General features: G+C 39.9%; 1 protein-coding gene across 1 annotated transcript in view; it reads left to right on the top strand.

Moving 5' to 3' along the window:
* The window catches only part of tgm2b (transglutaminase 2b), a 36975-nt gene extending 15233 nt beyond the window's left edge, over positions 1–21742 (top strand). Inside the window, exons 5-13 of the mRNA XM_077199873.1 lie at positions 8972–9100; positions 10002–10182; positions 12094–12232; positions 12380–12483; positions 13570–13809; positions 13899–14174; positions 15280–15440; positions 18237–18373; positions 20649–21742. Of these exons, the coding sequence (XP_077055988.1) occupies positions 8972–9100; positions 10002–10182; positions 12094–12232; positions 12380–12483; positions 13570–13809; positions 13899–14174; positions 15280–15440; positions 18237–18373; positions 20649–20799 (1518 nt within the window). The 3' untranslated portion in view covers positions 20800–21742. The remainder of the gene's footprint in view (positions 1–8971; positions 9101–10001; positions 10183–12093; positions 12233–12379; positions 12484–13569; positions 13810–13898; positions 14175–15279; positions 15441–18236; positions 18374–20648) is intronic.
* The last annotated feature ends 277 nt before the right edge of the window (positions 21743–22019 follow it).

Genomic DNA, 22019 nt, shown 5'->3' with positions numbered 1-22019 from the left:
TCCATCCAAGCGGCACCGTGGAGCCAGTCGCAGGCAGGGCGCCCCGCCCGTCCAGGCCCCCGCCAAGAGGGGCGGCAAAGCCAAAGGTAAGCGGCCCTAGGACGGGCGACCCAGAGGTGGAAGGGACTGCTCTCCAGGAGACGATGACTGCATCGCTCCCTCCCCCGGAAGAGGGCCGGGTGGAAAATCCTTTGTCCCGTTTTGTTTGTGTTCCGCCGCTGGCCTTAAAACCAGCGGTACCCAAATTTTCAATAAAAGAGCAGTTTCTATCATCTCTGGGTCCGAAGAGGGCCCGGAGAGTAGTGGGGGGTCAGAATCCTCACCACTCTCATCCGCCTCTTCTATCGCCAGCCGGCAGCTGCGTACGGTCCGAGAACGCCATCGAGCCGCCTCCCGCACCTCCTGCCCCGTGGAACCAGGTAAGTGCTGCACAGCACACTCAGACCCCGCTACGGGCCGCCTCCCAGAGAGAGCCTCCCGAGCTGCGTCCCTGTGTTCCACCTCGCTGCCCCACTCCGGGTACGCCTTCGGTCCCTTTGGTCCCGCTTGTACGGTCTCTGCGAGCCTGGTTAGCGCTCCCCAGGCCGTCTCGCTGGCTCATTCGAACCATCAGGCTCGGCTATGCGATTCAGTTCGCCCGGCGTCCCCCCAAGTTTCGGGCCATCCACTCCACTACAGTGAGAGCAGCCGATGCCCATGTCTTGCGTGCGGAGATCGCAGTCCTACTGGCGAAGGATGCGATAGAGCCGGTCCCTCCAGCCGATATGAGGTCAGGGCACTACAGTCCCTACTTCATTGTACCCAAGAAAGGGGGTGGGTTACGACCGATCTTGGATCTGCGAGTTTTGAATCGGAGCCTCCACAAGCTACCGTTCAAAATGCTCACGCAGAGACGCATTTTCGAATGCATCCGTCCCCAAGATTGGTTTGCAGCGATCGACCTGAAGGACGCGTACTTTCATGTCTCGATTCTTCCTCGACACAGGCCATTTCTGCGCTTTGCGTTCGAGGGTCGAGCATATCAGTACAAAGTCCTACCCTTCGGGCTGTCCCTGTCCCCCCGTGTCTTCACGAAAGTCACGGAGGGGGCCCTTGTTCCCATGAGAGAACAGGGCGTTCGCATCCTCAACTATCTCGACGACTGGCTCATACTAGCACACTCTCGAGATCAGCTATGCGAACACAGGGACCTAGTGCTCAGGCACCTCAGCCAGTTGGGTCTTCAGGTCAACTGGGAAAAGAGCAAACTCTCCCCTGTGCAGAGGATCTCTTTTCTCGGTATGGAGTTGGATTCGGTCGCCCAGACAGCGCGCCTCACAGAGCAGCGTGCTCAGTCGGTGCTGAACTGCTTGAACACGTTCAAGGGCAGGACAGCGGTCCCACTGAAACTCTTTCAGAGGCTCCTGGGGCATATGGCAGCAGCATCAGCGGTAACCCCGCTCGGCCTGCTACATATGAGACCGCTTCAGCACTGGCTTCACGGCCGAGTCCCGAGATGGGCGTGGCATCATGGCACTCACCGGGTGGCAATCACACCGGCGTGCCGCCAGACCTTCAGCCCGTGGTCAGACCCCTCGTTCCTGCGGGCAGGAGTCCCCTTGGAACAGGTGTCCAGGCATGCTGTGGTATTCACAGATGCCTCTGCCACCGGCTGGGGTGCCACGTACAACGGGCATGCAGTGTCAGGGGTGTGGACGGACCCTCAACTGCATTGGCACATCAACTGCCTCGAGTTGCTAGCAGTACATCTCGCCCTGACCCGCTTGAAAAGACGGCTACAGGGCAGGGACGTGCTGGTCCGTACGGACAACACTGCGACCGTTGCGTACATCAACCGACAAGGTGGTCTACGCTCCCGTCGCATGTCGCAACTCGCCCGCCATCTCCTCCTCTGGAGTCAGAAGCATCTGAGGTCGCTTCGAGCCATGTATGTCCCCGGCTTGCTCAACCGTGTGGCCGACGAGCTATCACGAGCTGTGCTCCCGGGAGAATGGCGACTCCACCCCCAGGCGGTTCAGCTGATCTGGAGAGAGTTCGGGGAGGCTCAGGTAGACCTGTTTGCCTCCTCAGAGACCTCCCACTGCCAGCTGTTTTACTCCCTGACCGAGGGAACACTCGGCACGGACGCACTGGCACACAGCTGGCCCCGGGGCCTTCGCAAATATGCGTTTCCCCCAGGGAGCCTACTTGCGCAGACACTGTGCAAAGTCAGGGAGGACGAGGAGCAGGTCCTTCTGGTGGCTCCCTATTGGCCCACCCGGACTTGGTTCCCAGAACTCATGCTCCTTGTGACAGTCCCTCCCTGGCCCATTCCTCTGAGGAAGGACCTTCTGACTCAGAGACGGGGCACCCTATGGTACCCGCGTCCAGACCTCTGGAAACTCCATGTCTGGTCCCTGGACGGGACGCGGAGGGTTTAGGTGACTTACCCCCTGAGGTACTTAACACCATCACTTCAGCACGGGCGCCGTCCACGAGACGTGTTTACGCCCTGAAGTGGAACCTGGTCGTCGAGTGGTGTTCTTCTCGCCGAGAAGACCCCCGAAGATGTCCGATAGGGTCTGTGCTTTCCTTCTTGCAGCAGGGGTTGGAGCGTAGACTGTCTCCCTCCACCCTCAAAGTACATGCTGCCGCTATTTCAGCTTATCACGACCACATAGATGGCAAAGCAGTGGGAAAGCACGACCTGGTCGTCAGGTTTCTTAGGGGGGCGAGACGATTAAATCCTCCTCGACCCCCCTCCATACCCTCTTGGGATCTTTCCCTGGTGCTTCGAGCACTTCAGGATGTTCCCTTTGAGCCTCTGCAGTCAGTAGACTTAAAGCTTCTTTCCATGAAGACTTTGCTGCTGGTTGCACTGGCCTCTGTCAAGAGGGTAGGAGACCTGCACGCTTTTTCGGTCGACGAATCGTGCCTAGAGTTCGGGCCGGGTGACAGCCACGTGGTACTAAGACCCCGGCCTGGCTATGTGCCCAAGGTTCCTACCACTCCCTTCAAAGACCAGGTAGTGAACCTGCAAGCGCTGCCTTTGGAGGAGGCAGACCCAGCCCTGGCTTTGCTCTGTCCCGTTCGCGCTCTGCGTATGTACGTGGACAGAACTCAAAGCGTCAGGACCTCAGACCAGCTCTTTGTCTGTTACGGAGGCCAGCAGAAGGGAAAGGCTGTCTCCAAGCAGAGGATGGCCCACTGGATAGTGGATGCCATCGCCCTGGCTTACCAAGCACAAGGCGTGCCCTGCCCGCTCAGGTTGCATGCACACTCCACGAGAGGCGTTGCATCCTCCTGGGCGCTGGCACGTGGCTCCTCGCTAACAGATATCTGTAGAGCTGCGGGCTGGGCGACACCTAACACGTTCGCTAGATACTATAGCCTACGTGTAGAGCCGGTGTCCTCCCGTGTTCTCACCCTAGACGGGTAGAAGCACTGAGAGGTCTGGCTCTGTCGGCTTGCTGCACCCTACTGTGCACCCTTATTGCTCCAGAGTAAAACCTGTTGAGTCCTCCAAAACCCCTCGGCCCGGACTTGGCGGAGCGTCCGGCGCCAGGCCCTTATCCGCTGAATCCTTGAGAACCGGATCTGGGCTGGGTTCCATTTGTGTGACCCTACGGGGATCCCATATGTGTATATTCCACGGCTGCTCCTATCGGAAGCCCGTGTCTTTCCCTTGGGCTAAGTCACCCTTTATTTCATATGCAGTACAGCCTTCGGCTAGTCCATATGCATTTCCACATAACTCTTTGAAGAAGTGGCTTCCGCAGCGTTCCTTCCTAAACAGAAAGGGCACGCTTTCCCAGTGTTATCCAATATCTCACTGTATGGGTTATTACGGAACAACAGTGTCAGACTCACTCTGTGTAAGCCTCCGCCTATCGTCCTTCCAGGCAAGAAGGTGTAGAGGCTTGCACGGGGGCGCTGGATGGGGTGCAGCGGCTGTGGCGCTTTGGTAGGGATTCCTATTGGTCAGTCATGACCTACGTTGTAGTGACTGACCGATAGGGAACGTCTCGGTTACATATGGTAACCCTCGTTCCCTGAGGGAGGGAACGGAGACGTAGGTCCCGTCGCCACATCCGCTGCCGCCCGCCGGGGCGGCCAGCTTTCTCAGGCTTGGCTCCTCAGCAAAAAACTAGTGTGCAATCGCACCAGCTGCTCGTTTATACCCGCGCTAACGAGGGCGCGCAGCTGATACAAATGATTGCACGCCAATGTGTATTGGCTTGTTTTAGTTTCACTCGAAGTAGATTGGCCTCTCTAGCGAGATTCCTATTGGTCAGTCATGACCTACGTCTCCGTTCCCTCCCTCAGGGAACGAGGGTTACCATATGTAACCGAGACGTTTTCAAAATTAGAAATCCAGAAACCAATGTAACGTGCTATAAAACCGAAGATATATTAAGGTCGTTTGAAACCTACTATAAAAAATTATATTCTCAACCAGAAGCAGCGGACCCTTCCATTATTGAACATTTTTTGGAATCTCTAGACTTACCATCAGTAGGACTTACACAAAACAAACTGGTAACACAAGAAATTACAGAAGCTGAAATTGATAAGGCCATATCAACTTTAAAGACAAATAAAGTACCAGGGGGGGATGGGTATCCAGCGGAGTGGTACAAAAAATGTAAGGAATTATTAAAACCTATGATGTTAAAATGTTTTAACCATGTTCTTAAGGGGGGAGAGACGCCGATATCCTGGAAGCAAGCTATCATATCAGTAATACCAAAAGTTGGAAAAGATAAGACGGAATGTGGGTCATATAGACCTATTTCGGTTTTGAATATAGATTATAGACTATATGCTTCGATAATTGCAAAAAGACTAGAAAATATAATTCCTGAGTTGATTGATACCGACCAAACAGGATTTGTGAAAAACAGGCAGACACAAGATAATGTGAGACGGGCATTATTTCTGATTGATAGCATAAGCAAAAGTAACTCTAAATTTCTGGTAATTAGCCTCGATGCCGAAAAGGCTTTTGATTCCGTGCGATGGGAGTTTTTGTACCTGGTACTACAGCGCTTTGGCTTCAGTGAAAAGGTTATAGGATGTCTTAAACCACTATATAATTTACCGACGGCACAGGTTAAAATAAATGGTAGTATTTCTAGTTCAATTACATTGGAAAGGGGATGTCGCCAGGGATGCCCTTTAAGTCCCACACTTTTTGCACTATTCATAGAGCCACTTGCTCAAGCAATTAGAGAAGATGTAGAAATACCAGGATTCCAATTTAAAGGAAATGAACACAAAATATGTCTATATGCAGATGATATTCTTATGACAATCTCTGACCCCGACTCCAGTTTACCTAAACTCATGTCATGCCTTGAGCAGTTTGGTTGGTACTCAGGATATAGATTAAATTTAGACAAAACTCAAACCCTCTCTTTTAATTATTCACCACAGGAGAACATACGTAATAAATATAATTTTAAGTGGAAAACTAATATTAAATACTTAGGAGTTATCATACCAAAGAATATGACAAAAATTTACACTATAAATTATGAACCCATAACTAAAGAACTAAAAGCAGATTTGGACAGATGGATGCCCTTACCCCTTGGTTTATATAATCGAATTGAAAGTATAAGAATGAACGTTTTACCACGATTACTGTTTCTATTCCAATCGCTGCCTGTAGAGATTCCGAAAAAACAGTTTAATGACTGGAACCGAATGATCTCTAGATTCATATGGAAAAATCAGAAACCTAGGGTCAGACTTAAAACACTACAATTATCAAAGGAGAGAGGAGGACTGTCTCTTCCCTGTTTGGAAGATTACTACAAAGCGGCACAGCTGAAATATCTAGTTTGTTGGTGTAATAATGAGTATGAAGCAAGATGGAAAGAATTAGAATTTAGCCAGCTGGGCATTCCCCTCCCCTCCTTATTGGGGGATAAAACCACTAGGATTAAATACTCTAATGATCTGAGTCATTGGACGATGGTTCCTCTCAATATTTGGTTCAAGGAATGTAAAAATTTTAAGCTCGAGAAACAAGCACGGTTGTTAAGATGGGTGGCCTTTGACAATGATTTTAAACCTGCACAGTTAGATTCAAGGTTTAAACAATGGACGTTGAAAGGCATTACATCATATTGTACAATCTCAGACAACACAGGTTTAAAGAGCTTCCAACATCTTACTGACACCTATATTTTAGAAAAACAAGATTTCTTTAGATATTTACAGCTTAGGAACCATTATAATAAAAATATTAAAAATAACGATAAAATTGAAATGAATATGATCAATATTTTTATTGATGCATATAAGAGTGGAACTCACAAGAAACTGATATCAAGAATATATTCAAGTATACAATCTTCTAAAAATCACTCTACAGTATATGTGAAAGATAAATGGGAGAAGGAAGCGAACATCATTTTATCTGAGGAAGAGTGGTTAAACATTTGCAAAACACAGTATACTACCACTAGTTCAGGTCAATGGAGAGAATTCTCATGGAAAAATATCATAAGATTCTTTATTACTCCCAAAAGAAAATATTTACAGAATGGTAAGCCAGATTCTGCATTCTGTTGGAGACAATGTAATACCTCTATGGCAGATTACTTTCACATATTCTGGAAATGTCCAACGATTCAGCCTTTTTGGGTAGAGATAATCACTGAAATAAAATTGATACTGGGATTCGAGATGGAGTACAGTTTCAGTACTATATATTTAGGAAATATACCAACTAATCTTAATTCCCAAGACAAATACCTACTTAATGTATTACTAGTTGCGAGTAAAAAAACAATAACTAAGAAATGGCTGCATGAGAGTCCACCAACAAAAGATGAGTGGATAGTGATTGTAAATTACTTATATGATATGGAAAAGCTGACCTTCTCTTTACGATTAAACATGGATAAATTTTACAAGTACTGGTCAAAATGGCTAATGTATAGAAGAAGGGAGTGAACATAAGGAGACACTGTGAGTGTAATGCAAATTATTACTATTTTTATTTTATTTATTCTTTTCTCATTTTCACTTTTAATACTATATTGAGAACCTCTCCCTTTTTTCATTTTTTTTCTCTTTTTTTTTTTTTCAGTATGTAAAATACTTATCCAATGAAAACATTCTGGAATTGTATGTTGTATGATGGGACCTTGAACCTTTTATTGACTTTTAGGACAATTACAATTATTCTCCTGATATTATTATAAAGGAAGGAAGAGAGGAGAAAAATAGAAAAGGAAAAGTTCTTTCTCACTCCTCTGAGACTATTGGGAAAGTAACCCCCTGATTTGACATTAACATTTTTGAACAACATAATTGTATGTTATACCTCCTGTGACCTGTTTGTTCTGTTCTGTTCTTTTGTGTTCTACTAAAAACCATTGAAAACAATAAAAAAATAAAAAAAAAACAATTAAATTAAGTTTTAACAAAATGTTAAAAATTGTGTTACTTTAGCTTATTTTAATTAATTAAGTTGAACACGAGGAGAAAAATACACTGTAATTTATCATTGTAAGCTTGGCACTGATAAAAGTCACATATGACCGAAAAGTTTGCCACTTTTTTTAAGTAAAAGCATTGATTTTATCTCGCTTTTTTGACGTCTTTTGTCTTTGGTGGAGTGTGTGGACTCTCTTGAAGTGCCTCTCCAATTTTATTTATGTTAACATTACACTCAAAAAAATAAATTTTGCCTCTTGTTAAATTTAATTAATTAAAATAAGCAAAAGTAACACGATTGTTTAATATTTTGTCACAACTTAATTTAATTGTGTTCAATCAACCTAATATATTTAAAACTGAAGTTTACTTAATTCATTTGTGTGAAAACTACATGAATTATTTTTGTTGACAACTAACTTGGCAGTGGATCTGTAGCTCCCAGCATGCTTTGCAAGGGACTGCATTAGGAGGGTAAATTTAGGGATTAAAATGTTATTTTATGTGTTTTTCAGTAAATGGAAAGATGTTGTTAGTTGATGTAAGTATTTAATGTTCAGTTATGTAAGAAACTTAGAGGACTTTATGTAATGTTTTTGAATTTTGTGGTTACCATTATGCAGAAGAGTGACGACTGTGTTTAGTATGTGTTAACTCAGTATTCACTCTATATGCATTAAACCTCACTTGCAGACCTGCATAAGTCATATCTAATATTATTATGTGAAAAGTTGTTCTAATTAAATTGAATGCTAGTGGCTACTATCATTGGAAGTAACTATAAAGTCAAACTAGCTAAAATTATAATGTTGGTGATTTTAGGCAGGACAAAAATTAAATCTGGGTAACTTGACAAAAACTTTATCTAGTAGGAATGACACAATTATTTTAGTAGTCTTGACCAAATTAATTTAAGTTCATACAGCAAGATTACAACAAATCATTTCAAACAAATTCGATTTTGTTGGATAAATATAATTCAATTTCGTGGAAAAGCTTTCCTTAATTTAATTAAGTTGGTTCAACAGATTATTTTTTTGAGTGTAATTTATATTTCAATTAACGTAACTTGACGTAAAAAGTTTTAGCTAACGATAATCCAAATCTCCCACAAATAAAAAAAAAGCACGGAGAAAATGAAGCCTGTTTTTGTATGAAGATGACTATTTTTTTTTTGCATAAATATGACACATTAATTCATGTGGATCATTGAAGGAATCCACTGAGAAATGTTGGGAAATGTTAATATTGAGATCTCTGGTGTTTGAATGCAGAAGTTTGAGACATTGTTGAAATCTCTTCTGAAAATCTAGCGGACACATGCGTGATTACGGATGTCTTTTCCTCAAGCAAAACATCTGGAAACAGGAGTTTCAGAATGTGCCTTGCCATTTTAATCTAATTACTCGCTGGATCACAGATTTTTTTTTTCCTACAGGCATTTTAGGGAAACGATTACCTGTTTTAGTGAAGCGAAGTGTGCAAGAGTGCATAATTTGCACATGTTTTAATTGTGTTTCTGTTGCGTTTTATCCTATAGTTTGAGAAGGGCATACTGGACACCTGTTTAAGAATCCTTGACATGAACCCCAAACATAAAAGGAACCCTGGGAAGGACTGTTCTGGACGCAGAAACGTCATCTATGTCACACGAGTGCTCAGTGCTATGGTCAGTACACATAAACATAAACATAAAAAATATATATTAATCACCTTTAGGGGCTCTTTAGTTTTCAGCATTGATGTTTCAACATTGAAATGTTTCTTGAGCAGCAAATCCGCTTAATAGAATTATTCTGCTCTGGAATTTGTTCAAAAAATATATTTTATAATGCAGTGTAATTATATAATTAATGTTTGGGTCATCAGATACTTAAGTAGTATGGATGTAACGATACACTCATGTCATGATTCGATACATATCACGATATTGAACTCACGATAGATATCATTGTGAAACTCAAGACATATGGATAAAGGTTAACAAAAAATGTACTGTTGATTAAACTGTTAAATTTGGTTTTACATTGTGGCTGGAAATGAATAGGCTGGCAACCCAATGCACAGGACAATTGTGACACCAGAATATCCATGATTCTGAAGCTGAAAATACATAATTATTTTAGACAAATATGCTTACACTCTGTCACTGACTAGATATATTTAAAATAATGTAGGCCACGTTTTACTGATAACATAAGATATTTGGCATTATCAGGACCCAGATATATCACCCCATTGCAATATTACACATTATATTCAACATTATAGTAGGTTAATGTAGTACTGACACTAAAACGTTTTTCTCACAAAGTACTTTTCATTTTGGATGAAATACACACAATACAAATTGTCACTATCCACGATACATATTGTTGCATTTTTTTATTGCGATATATTGTGACACGATATATTGTTACACCCCTACTAAGTAGGCAGCTCACTAGTTTCTGGAACAAAATTATAAATATTTTTCCTTGATAAAAGTATTATTCACACTCATCCATTTCATGTGACTTTCTGTAAGTTACAAGACAGTGGAAGGATTAGGATGATTTTTTCCTCCCCAGATTAACAGTAATGACAGGGACGACGGTGTCCTGGAGGGCTGCTGGAAAAACACGTTTGAAGGAGGCGTGAGTCCCATGTCCTGGAGGGGAAGCGTTCAGATCCTGAGGATGTGGGACAACACCTCCTGTATGGGCGTGAAATATGGACAGTGCTGGGTCTTTGCAGCCGTCGCCTGTACAGGTATTACATTATCCTATTAGATGATGTAGTGCTTCTCAATCGGTTGCCCACTGTAACCTACAGAGTCCCTAAAGTGACTTCACAAGCTCACACTTACATATAATCAGATATAGTATAAAAAATGAGTATTTGTGGAGGGGCAAAATTGTATGAATGCCAAGTTAATCTGGTAATATTTTTAACCATATTACCAAATGACAAAAAAATGACAGTTTTCTCTTAACAGTAATTTAACATAATACAGTATTTGACGTAAATAGTTATCGTAAAAACGATAATCCAAATCTCCCACAAATAAAAAAATGCATGAAGAAAATGAAGCCTGTTTTTGTATGAAGATGACTATTTTTTTTTGCATAAAGATGACACATTAATTCATGTGGATCATTGAAAGAATCCACTGAGAAATGTTGGGAAATGTTAATATTGAGATCTCTGCTTTTTGAATGCAGAAGTTTGAGACATTGTTGAAATCTCTTCTGAAAATCTAGCGGACACATGCGTGATTACGGATGTCTTTTCCTCAAGCAAAACATCTGGAAACAGGAGTGAATGTGATTTGCCATTTAATATAATTACTCACTAAATCTTTTTAGGGAAAAAAGATTTTCGGGAATTTTCGGGAAACAATTACCTGTTTTAGTGAAGCGAAGTGTGCAAGAGTGCATTATTTTGCACATGTTTTAATTGTGTCTCTGTTGCGTTTTATCCTATAGTTTGACAAGTTCACACGTACATATAATCAGATATAGTGTAAAAAATGAGTATTTGACATGCTGGGCTCCAAGCTCTGAGTTTGGCCCTTGCTGGAATAGGAATAATCGAGATGCTGTAAAATCTGTGATGGAACAGATATAAGTCGGATCTGTATAAAAGCCTCCTCTCGCCCTGACCGGGTAGATTATCTAAACGTGCTCCTGCCGAACTTTGTTAATAAAACATCGTATGGTGAAGGAAACATTTTGAGATGACAGGAAAATTATTTTGACAATGCATTTGCATTCTCTTGCATTTTTTTTCTATTCCCCGAGAAACTTTGCGTTCAGAAAAATGTTGCATTTGCAAATATCAGTAATTTGCAAACATTTTACGAGCAAACTTACAGTTTCTCAGGGGAATGCAGACATTATGCAAGTGAACGCAAAGTTTCTCAGGGGAACGCATAATGCTCACAAAATGTTTGCGTTCCCCTGAGAAACTTTGCATCGCTGGAGCATTTCTCACCATCTCATATTTTTTCCTTCACCATGTTCTGTAGATTCCAGCAGAAGTAACAGAAATATCTTAGCCTCCAAAGCGGAGGGGCAAAATTGTATGAATGGCAAGTTAATTTGGTAATATTTTTAACCATATTACCAAATGACAAAAAAAAAAAAAAGACTGTTTTCATTAAACTGGTAATTTAGTATAATACTACAGTCTTTGACTGTGTTTGGATGGTAAATCACTGTTTCCTTATGCATCTACAAAAGTGCAAATCGTTCTCATTCTGGCATGGTAATGGTAACATGCACTTTGTTACACGTTACATATCCTGTTTCTGTAGTAATAATTACTATAAATTATGCATAATTACATGCAACTAACTCTAAACTAAACCTAAATCTAATCCTAAACCTAACCCTATAGTAAGTACATTTAGTTAATTGATATTACTCAGAACTTAAATGCATAATTACACTTTAACAAAAGTGTACCATTAATAATTTTGCATGTTGTTGGGCCTGTGCCGTTCATTATTTTGTTTCATTCTAAGGACAGTTTTGTTAGTTTTGTACAATAAACAGTTTTGGTTCAGCATTAGGCCTCCAGTCGATGTCTAAAGGAAAAGCAGTTGAGATTCAGTGCATTATACAGTGTAAAACGAGAGAAATGAGGAACAGATGAAGCAGTTCTCGTGTTTGTCCTCAGTGTCTCGCGCTCTGGGAATCCCATGCAGGGTGGTCACAAACTACTATTCTGCCCATGATACCAACAGCAACCTTGTGATCGAGCGTTACGTCAACGAGAAAGGTGAAATAGACAGCGGCAGGACCAGAGATATGATATGGTATGACTTCTTTTAAAACACTTTTATAAAAATAACTCATTTGTCAATCAAAATCTACAGTTTATAAATGTAAAACCTCAAAAATATGGTTAAAAAGCGCATATTTGGACACTACAAAACATATTTAAAAAGTTTTTTCTGTTGTAGGAACTACCACTGCTGGGTTGAGTGCTGGATGACCCGAGCCGATCTCCCTCCAGGATTCGACGGCTGGCAGGCGAGTGACCCGACGCCACAGGAGAAAAGTGAAGGTGTGCAGACACCTCTCTTCTTCCTGTCAAACAGGAAATCAAACAAACTTAAAGAGATAGTTCACCAAAAATGAACATTCTGCACTGCAATTTTTTTTACTTTTGTTTTGTTTTCAGTACAAATATCTAAACACTCTTAAATCAAGATATATTTACTTTGAGAAGCAAAATGACTGAAGTGCGTTTATGCTTAAAACAAGAAAAAATATCTTAATCTTAAGACAAATTACTCAAATTTAATTCAAAGTGAAAACGAGATTATTTTTCTTACCCCAACGGCTAATATTTCGGTAACACTTTATTTCGATAGTCCACTTTAGACATTCTACTAACTATAAGTAACTTTGCAGCTACATGTCAACTAACTCTCATTAGAGTATTTGTAGACTATATGCTTAATATCTGCTAACACTTTATTTTGTTGGTCCCCCAACAGAGATTCTACTGACTATATGTAACTTGGCAACTACAAGTCAACTTGTTCTCCTAACCCGAACCCTAACACCTAACAGTCTACTGACAGTCTACTTATACTCTAATGAGAGATAGTTGACATGTAGTTGAAAAGTTACTTATAGTTAGTAGAATGTCTAAAGTGACTACAGAAATAAAGTTTAATCGATATTTCTTCTTGTTTTAAGCAAAAATTATACATTTTTTAACATTTTTCTGGAAACAAAATGTAATATCTTTTTGCTTCTTAAGTAAATATATCTTGATTTAAGAATGATTAGATATTTGTACCGGAAAACAAGACAAAAATACTGGGTAAAAATATCTTCTTTTTTTTTACAGTGTCGTCATTTACTCACCCTCATGTCGTTCCAAATCCATAAGCCTTTAAATCTTCGAAACTTAAAGTAAAACATTTTTTATTAAACCTGAGAGGATTCTTTCCCTCCATTGAAAGTCCAGGAAACCAAATATTTTTTATACTGTATCAACAAGTATTGAACAACAAAAATCAATCGATAGATAAATAGATAGTTTAATCCTAGTCTTGTAAAGAGACACGATTGCTTTATTTAATGAACTGATTTAACAAAGATAAACCAAAAACATAATCTGAAATCTGCTTTCTCTCAGGCGTGTTCTGCTGCGGGCCGGTTCCTGTGCGGGCCATAAAAGAGGGAGAGCTCACCTTCAAATACGACGCTTCGTTCGTGTTCGCGGAGGTGAACGCAGACTTAGTGCACTATCTGAAGTATAAAGATGGGAAAACAAGAAAAATCGTGAATGATCAAAAAGTGGGACAGAAGATCAGCACCAAGAGCGTAGGCCGAGATGACAGAGAAGACATCACACACATGTACAAATACCCTGAAGGTAGGAATAAACAAACAAGCGCACTTCCTTTCAATATCACACAATTAAATGCAAAATTAGGAGGTTTATTTTGCAACAACCTCTTGCAGGTTCTGAGGAGGAGAGGCAGGTTTTTGAGAAAGCAAACCACCAGAACAAGCTTCAACAGCAGCAAGCAAACACTGGGCTTCACATCAGCATCAAGCTGTCCACGGGGATCAGGAAGGGCTGCGACTTCGACGTGTTTGCGATAGTGACGAACAACACCGAGGAGGATAAGAAGTGCCGTCTGGTGTTTGCGTCGCGTGCCGTGTCTTATAGCGGAGTCGTAGGCCGAGAGTGTGGCTTTAAAGACCTGCTCAATGTGGAGCTGGCTCCTGGAGGAGGTGCGCTTGCATTACTGATGTGTGGATTGTGTGTGTGATTCAGAATGCAAAGCCAAATGCATCTAAGCATGGGCGTCGGAACCATTGTATATGTTTGGGACAAGACCCACCCACTTTTTAAGACCAATGATATTGGACCCACTCACTTTTACCGTCTCTAATTCAGCGCATACTGTATGTCTGTTCACTTTTCAGAGCGCCGTCAGTCAAATCCATTCCACTTGAGGAATGCCCTAATAAATTAAACTCCATTTCTGCTGAATCATTATATTTCTCAACGAGCCACAACTGACGAAAATAACCGCCCGTTGTACCCTTCCAGTCAAATATTGCATTGTAAACATTAATAACAGCTTTAAGTTGTCAATGCTGGCAAATGAGCATGGTATTAGCAGCGGGATGATAATGCATTTAATGTTTAGCATTTAAAGTTTAGTTTACTTGTTTAATTAAAAGGCACCAGAATACATGAAATGGCATTTACTCCAGTAACATTTTTCTGGGGGAGGACCCACACACTTTTTTTTGTTGCTTCCAACGCCCATGCATCTTAGCAATTTTGTGCATAGACATCTGATGAAAACTCTTGCCTCAGTTAAGTGCATTAGCAATGCAATGGCCATGCATTTACATACATTTACATATACATAAAGTATTGGTAAAGTGATTGTAATGCATGGATTGGAGTGGTTTTTTGTTTTGTTTTATTGTTATTAGTATTAGTAGTTAATAACAATATTTTTTGTTTAAGGTGTCCGTGTTACAGTGTAATTATACATTTAAGTGCTGCGTAATAATAACATTAGTGTTAAGATTAGGGTTTAGAGATTTAGGGTTAGTTTCATGTAATTTTGCATAATTTATAGTTATTACTATAGTAACTACATACACAAGGAAAGGATACTGTGAAATAAAGTGTTACCTATTTTTTGTAATTTTATTTACGTTTATACAATATATATTTAAAATTGTAATTAAATAATATATTGTTATTATTATTATATGTCTATAATATTAACCGTAATTGATATTGACTTTCCATTTCCTATTATTGAATTATTCTTTGATTGTTCTGTGTCTTCACTGTGTTGTGTGTTTGTTCCAGAGAGGAAGGTTCCTCTGAGACTGAACTACAGTAAATACTGTAATAATCTAATGGAGGATAACCTCATCCGCCTGGGGGCTCTGCTGATCGACTACGGCACCAGGGAAGCCAGTATGGCCATGCGGGACGTCGTGCTGGACGAGCCCGAGATCAAAATCAGGGTACGACCACGATCACATATGTTGATGTGTGTGTATGTTGATGTATGTTGATGTTGATGTATGTGTATGTTGATGTGTATGTTGATGTGTATGTTGATGTGTATGTTGATGTATTTGTATGTTGATGTGTATGTTGATGTGTGTGTATGTTGATGTATGTGTGTGTATGTTGATGAATGTGTATGTTGATGTATGTGTATGTTGATGTATGTGTATGTTGACGTTGATGTATATTGATGTATGTGTATGTTGATGTATGTGTGTATGTTGTTGTTGATGTATGTGTATGTCCATGTGTACAGTATGTGTATGTTGGTGTTGATGTGTGTGTATGTTGATGTATGTGTATGTTAATGCATGTGTATGTTGATGTATGTGTATGTTGATGTATGTGTATGTTGATGTATGTGTATGTGATGTATGTGTATGTGATGTATGTTTATGTGATGTATGTGTATGTGATGTTTGGTGTATATTGATGTTGATGTACAGTATGTGTATGTTGATATATGTGTGTATGTTGACATTGACGTATGTGTATGTTGATGTATGTGTGTATGTTTATGTATGTGTATGTTGATGTATGTCTATGTTGATGTATGTGTGTATGTTTATGTATGTGTATGTTAATGTATGTGTATGTCCATGTGTAAAGTATGTGAATGTTGGTGTTGATGTGTGTGTATGTTGATGTATGTGTATGTTAATGCATGTGTATGTTGATGTATGTGTATGTTTATGTATGTGTATGTGTATGTGATGTATGTGTATGTGATGTATGTGTATGTGTATGTGATGTATGTGTATGTGATGTTTGGTGTATATTGATGTTGATGTACAGTATGTGTATGTTGATATATGTGTGTATGTTGACATTGATGTATGTGTATGTTGACGTATGTGTATGTTGATGTATGTGTGTATGTTTATGTATGTGTATGTTGATGTATGTCTATGTTGATGTATGTGTGTATGTTTATGTATGTGTATGTTGATGTATGTGTTTGTTGATGTATGTGTATGTTGACGTTGATGTATGTGTATGTTGATGTATGTGTGTATGTTTATGTATGTGTATGTTGATGTATGTGTATGTTGATGTATGTGTATGTTGACGTTGATGTATGTGTTTTTTTACGTTGATGTATGTGTATGTTGATGTATGTGTGTATGTTGACGTATGTGTATGTTGATGTATGTGTGTGTATGCTGATGTATTTACATGTTGATGTATGTGTGTATGTTTATGCATGTGCATGTTGATGTATGTGTGTATGTTGACGTTGATGTATGTGTATGTTGATGTATGTGTGTATGTTGACGTTGATGTATGTGTATGTTGATGTATGTGTGTATGTTGACGTATGTGTATGTTGATGTATGTGTGTATGTTTTCTGTATGTGTATATTGATGTATGTCTATGTTGATGTATGTGTGTATGTTTATGTATGTGTATGTTGATGTATGTGCATGTTGATGTATGTGTGTATGTTGACGTTGATGTATGTGTATGTTGATGTATGTCTAAAGCCCTATTCGCACGGGATAAGTATTACCTGGTGACTTCTAGTCATTTGTAATAATTGCGGAGTTTGTCTGAGATCTTAATCCCGTGCGAATCGGCCATATCTGTAATTTGTAAAGTAAAAATTCCCCCGCAAATTACCTACTATATTTCGCCGAACACCGAGGTCCTGTGATAATATTAGTCCCGTGCGAATCGGCATCTCTGTGATTTGGCCGGATCGTATATCATTTTTTCAAGGTTTTTGTTTCATGTGCTCCTTTTTATCCGTCTTTCGCGAAGAATGGAAGCTGTGTTGGAGTGTTTTGATAGTATTTTGGGTGCTGGGTCATATCGCTATACACAACTGCACAATTTGCAGAAAGTGAAAGCTGAAAATCATCAGAAGAGCAAAAACAAAAATAGTGATTAGATAGAGATGAATGAAATGTATAGCAGCATGTGGTAAGGAACTTTATTCTGTTTATGTCATAATCATACAGCTAGACCTATAACGAAAAGACATTTCCAAGCAATAGCTTATTGACGTCATATCCGGGAGATAAGTCAGTAAATTTGAGTGAAATCACAGGCTTCGGTTATCCCGTGCGAATGCGCCACATGAAATTCAGATGTCGGGGTGAAATTTCTAAATCACACGAGGTCCCTAGATAGTACTAATCCCGTGCGAATAGGGCTATGTTGATGTATGTGTGTATGTTGATTTTGATGTACAGTATGTGTATGTGTGTATGTTGATGTACAGTATGTGTATATGTGTATGTTGATGTACAGTATGTGTATATGTGTATGTTGATGTTGATGTACCACTTGTGGTGGTTGAGGAGAGATCCCCTGATATGACTGTAAAGCACTTTGGGTGTACAGTAGTACATATGAAAGCACTATATAAATGATTTCCACTTTATTTCGATAGTCCACTTTAGAAATTCTACTAAGTAACTTTGCAACTACATGTAAACTATCTCTCATTAGAGTCAGTAGACTGTTAGGTTAGGGTTAGGTGTTAGGGTTCGGGTTAGTAGAATAAGTTGACTTGTAGTTGCCAAGTTACTAATAGCCAGTAGAATGTCTGATTGGGAACCATCAAAATTAAAGTGTTAGCAGATATTAAGCATATAGTCTACTAATACTCTAATGAGAGTTAGTTGACATGTAGTTGCAAAGTTACTTATAGTTAGTAGAATGTCAAAAGTGGACTAATGAAATAAAGTGTTACCTGTAAATGTCTCATTCATTCATTAATTCATTCATTCATGTGTCGTTCTAGATCTTGGGAGAACCCAAAGAGAACCGTAAGCTGGCGGCAGAGCTGACCTTACAGAACCCGCTGCCCGAAACCTTGCAAGGCTGTTGCTTCACCATAGAGGGCGCCAACCTCACAGGCGGCAGCAGCATCACCGAGAAGTAAGAACACCCACTGTCTTTAGTGCAATAGAGAGTGAGAAACGATGGCTACAAACACACTGCAGAGTTTTGATAATCAGCTTAAAATGCCCCTATTGTGGTTTTTCACATATTCCCTTTCATGGGGTGTGTAATAGAGCTGTTTGTGCATGTAAATGATGTGCAAAGTTTAAGCTCACGAGTTTTTGTCTCATAAAAAAAAGAAGTGATTCTGAACTGCCTGAAATGAGTCGTCAGTAATTCCCAAGGGGGTAATCCATCAGCCGGAAGTTGAAGCCTCGCGGGAGCCGCCATTGTAGCAGAACTTCACCTGCTGTTAGCATTCCATTGACTCCAGTTCATTTTGGCGTCACTTTGACAGCGAATAACTTTACATCTTAGGCGTCCAAAGACTTCATTTGTCCATTATATATTTCTAAACAAACACGACAATGTATAAAAGGGTCCATTACTTTGTATCTTACGTTATGGCCCCGTAGAAGCCGTTTTTGTTAAAAACAGGCTAACGATTGCGTCATAACCACGCGACTTTTTGTCGCACAATAGAGACATTATCGTGTAGACAGGAGGAGAAGCTCGCAGGCAATCGGGGGGACGTCCCGTCAAGGGAGAAGCCCATAGATAATGAGTCCATAAAAGCAACGGGACAAAATATTTCAACAATGTTTTTGGGGAATTGGAAATAATTCGGTATGTGGCAAGTGAATACATATGAAGTGATTAACGTTGGCAATTTTCACGCACAGCTACTAGAAGATTTACGTCTGTCAGACAGGTTGCTCACGTCATCAAGCTTAGTTTGAGTCGGTTTGAGTCTGCGCGTCAGGAACGGAAGTGCTAAAAAATCGCTAAAAATGGGCTTCAACTGTCTCAACTGAGTTCCAATGAGATGGCTCTGTCCACTTCTTATACTGTCTATGGTAATTCCAGTCTCACTTCTTGATGATCCTGCGTAGGTTTGGAACTAATTTGCATAATGCTTTTGATTCGCTGAACAGCATATCTTTCCCCGGCCCTCAAACACTGTAGTTTATCTGAGACTGGAACAGTTTGGTTCGTGTTGTTCGTGTCGAGAAGTCGCTGTTTTCTGCTGACAAAATAAATCCACTTTGATGAGATTGATACGGTAAAACCCACGCCATCATTACTGTTCGTATCACTGTGATCAAGAGCTGAGATTCAGATATGATAATGAGCGTTTGGTTTCTGACCAATCACTGCAGACTGGGCCATTTGACCAATCAGAGCAGAGCAGCTCTCAGAGAGGTGGAGTTTAGAGAGACTGAATCTTCGATCGAATCGTTTCAGACGATGCTAATGCTGCAGTGGATATCATGAGAAAATTAAAGTGAATGTAAACCGGTTGTATGAGACTCCAAAACAAAATTAGGAGCCTTTAAAATAGCATAATAGGGCCACTTTAAATTATTGTTTGTGTGTGATATATACAAGTCACTAGCCTGGGGCTTCCATTCACACATTTTATGCACATTTTGGGATATCACCTGAATAAATACTGTATAGAAGCACCAAGATGCAAATGTAGTTCACGAAATGCAAGTAAACCTCACATACACTTACAGTGTACTTACCTAAGAACGGGGTGTGTAATATAAGGCAACTACATGGGTGGTTCAGAGACCTACTAATTATCTACTTATTGTTATAATTAATAGAAAATGTTGGTGTAGAAATGCTATAAATTGCTAGTAAATTCGGCAAGTAACACTGAATTAAACATGACATTTTGAAGTAAAAAGACTGAAATTGTATTTTCTTAAAGAAAAACATACTCAGTCTTTGTTTGAGTTACAACTTCAAAAAAATCTGGTGTTTTTTTCAGTGTATGTATATGCGGAAAAGAACTGTAAAATCCAGTGCTAGCCATAAACTTATATGCTTGCTTGTGATGGAAAATTTCGGCTAGAAGATATGCAGAAACTATGATGAAAACACATTTAACTAATACATTTGTAGATGTGCATCCAAAAAGTATTTGCCACAACAAATTATGTGACTGAATAATTCACCATCAGACTTTTATATCACATTGCATCTCAACTGTTCTGTTAAACTTTTTTCAAAACTCCTGTTTTTTTCCAAAAGTGGTCTCCTACTTTTAGAACCGACTGAACCTTTAAACACAATAAAACATCGCACACTGCTCTTTGCTAGTGTCCAATAGTTTATATTTGAATAAACACAATTCCGACTATAAATATGAAAAGAGGTGAATCTGTGAGATTTCTAACGTGTAAATATTTGTTCGTCTCAGGCTGGAGTCCACCATTGAACCTGGGCAGGAGGCCAAAGTTAAAATCTACTTCACTCCCACTCAGTCCGGCCTGCGCAAACTCGTGGTGGATTTTGACAGTGACAAGCTGGGCCACGTTAGAGGATACAGGAACGTCATCATCGGAAAATGAGAGTCTTGGCTGGTGAAAAACGGAATGTGAAATCATCTATTTTCCATGTACTTAGGAGAGTATTACATAATCTTTTATATACTGTATTTTTCTAAGAATGTGAAAAGCCACTCTATGTTTCTGGCTTCTTAGCAGCACATACTCTACACACACCGCATGTTTTTAAGCACAGAACAGTGTATGCAATCTTTTCATTTTTAGGACACTGAAGCATGCACATTCCTGGATGTGTGTTTGGAGCCACATTGCATATTATACTTTAAAAACAAAATAATAAAAATAATGCATGGAAGAGACTGCAATGTGGCATTGAGATTTTTAGATGCGAGGGTAAACATTTGACATGGATCTTTATGTTTTTGCTTCAAATATATTTTTATATTCAGCTGTTACTTTTTCATTAAAAATATGCTATAATCTTGGATGGAGTGTTTTTAGTCTGTATCATATAAAAGGCTCAGAATTTTCAAAAATTACAATTAGATTCTTCTTCTAAGTATAAAAAAATGCAAAAAGGCTTAAAACTATAAGCAGCAAAATCTATTCTCAAAAGTGAAAATGTATGATGATACCTATTGAGTGATCAGAAACTGGGTCCGTCCACATGTGACTGAAATATGGTCCTTAATTTTAATCGTATAGTTTTTATTATTAAAATAATGACCCCATTAAAAGTTTTCTTCAGTTCAATCACTGTACAGACTTGCACCTCTTTGATCTACTTCAAATAATGACCAGAAGGATGTTATCAACATAAACACTAGATTACCTCAGCACATAACTATTCATGTGCCAACAGAGGAAGTCTTTCCCAAACACTGTTGCTATAGAACATAAAAACATTTACATGCAGCATTACAGACTAATCTGAAATTTGGCATTGTTTTCTGACCACATTCACTGTTTCATAACAGGTAATAAATAAACTCACCATTACAATGAATCCTTGTATTTTCTAATGTACATACAGCAGAAGTAGATGGATGAGAGGGAAATGTATTTATTTTATAAAACTAAATAAAATCAAAGTTAATGAACTTCGTCATTGACCAATATGTATAAGTGGAATTTGCACAGAAAATGTACATTTAAAAAGGTGAAAACGGATGATAAAGTTTATCTTACGCATTCCTGTGTTAAAGCCAGCCCTCAGGCGATGTGTTTTCATGACAGATTTGCTCTGTGACACACCCTGCGATTGTGTTTCCTACTGGCAGCTC

This window comes from Siphateles boraxobius, unplaced genomic scaffold, assembly GCF_051911475.1.
Source record: "Siphateles boraxobius isolate OS27281-9 unplaced genomic scaffold, OSU_SipBor_1 41, whole genome shotgun sequence".
Taxonomy (NCBI): Eukaryota; Metazoa; Chordata; class Actinopteri; order Cypriniformes; family Leuciscidae; genus Siphateles; species Siphateles boraxobius.
This window is presented reverse-complemented; position numbering and strand designations above follow the sequence as displayed.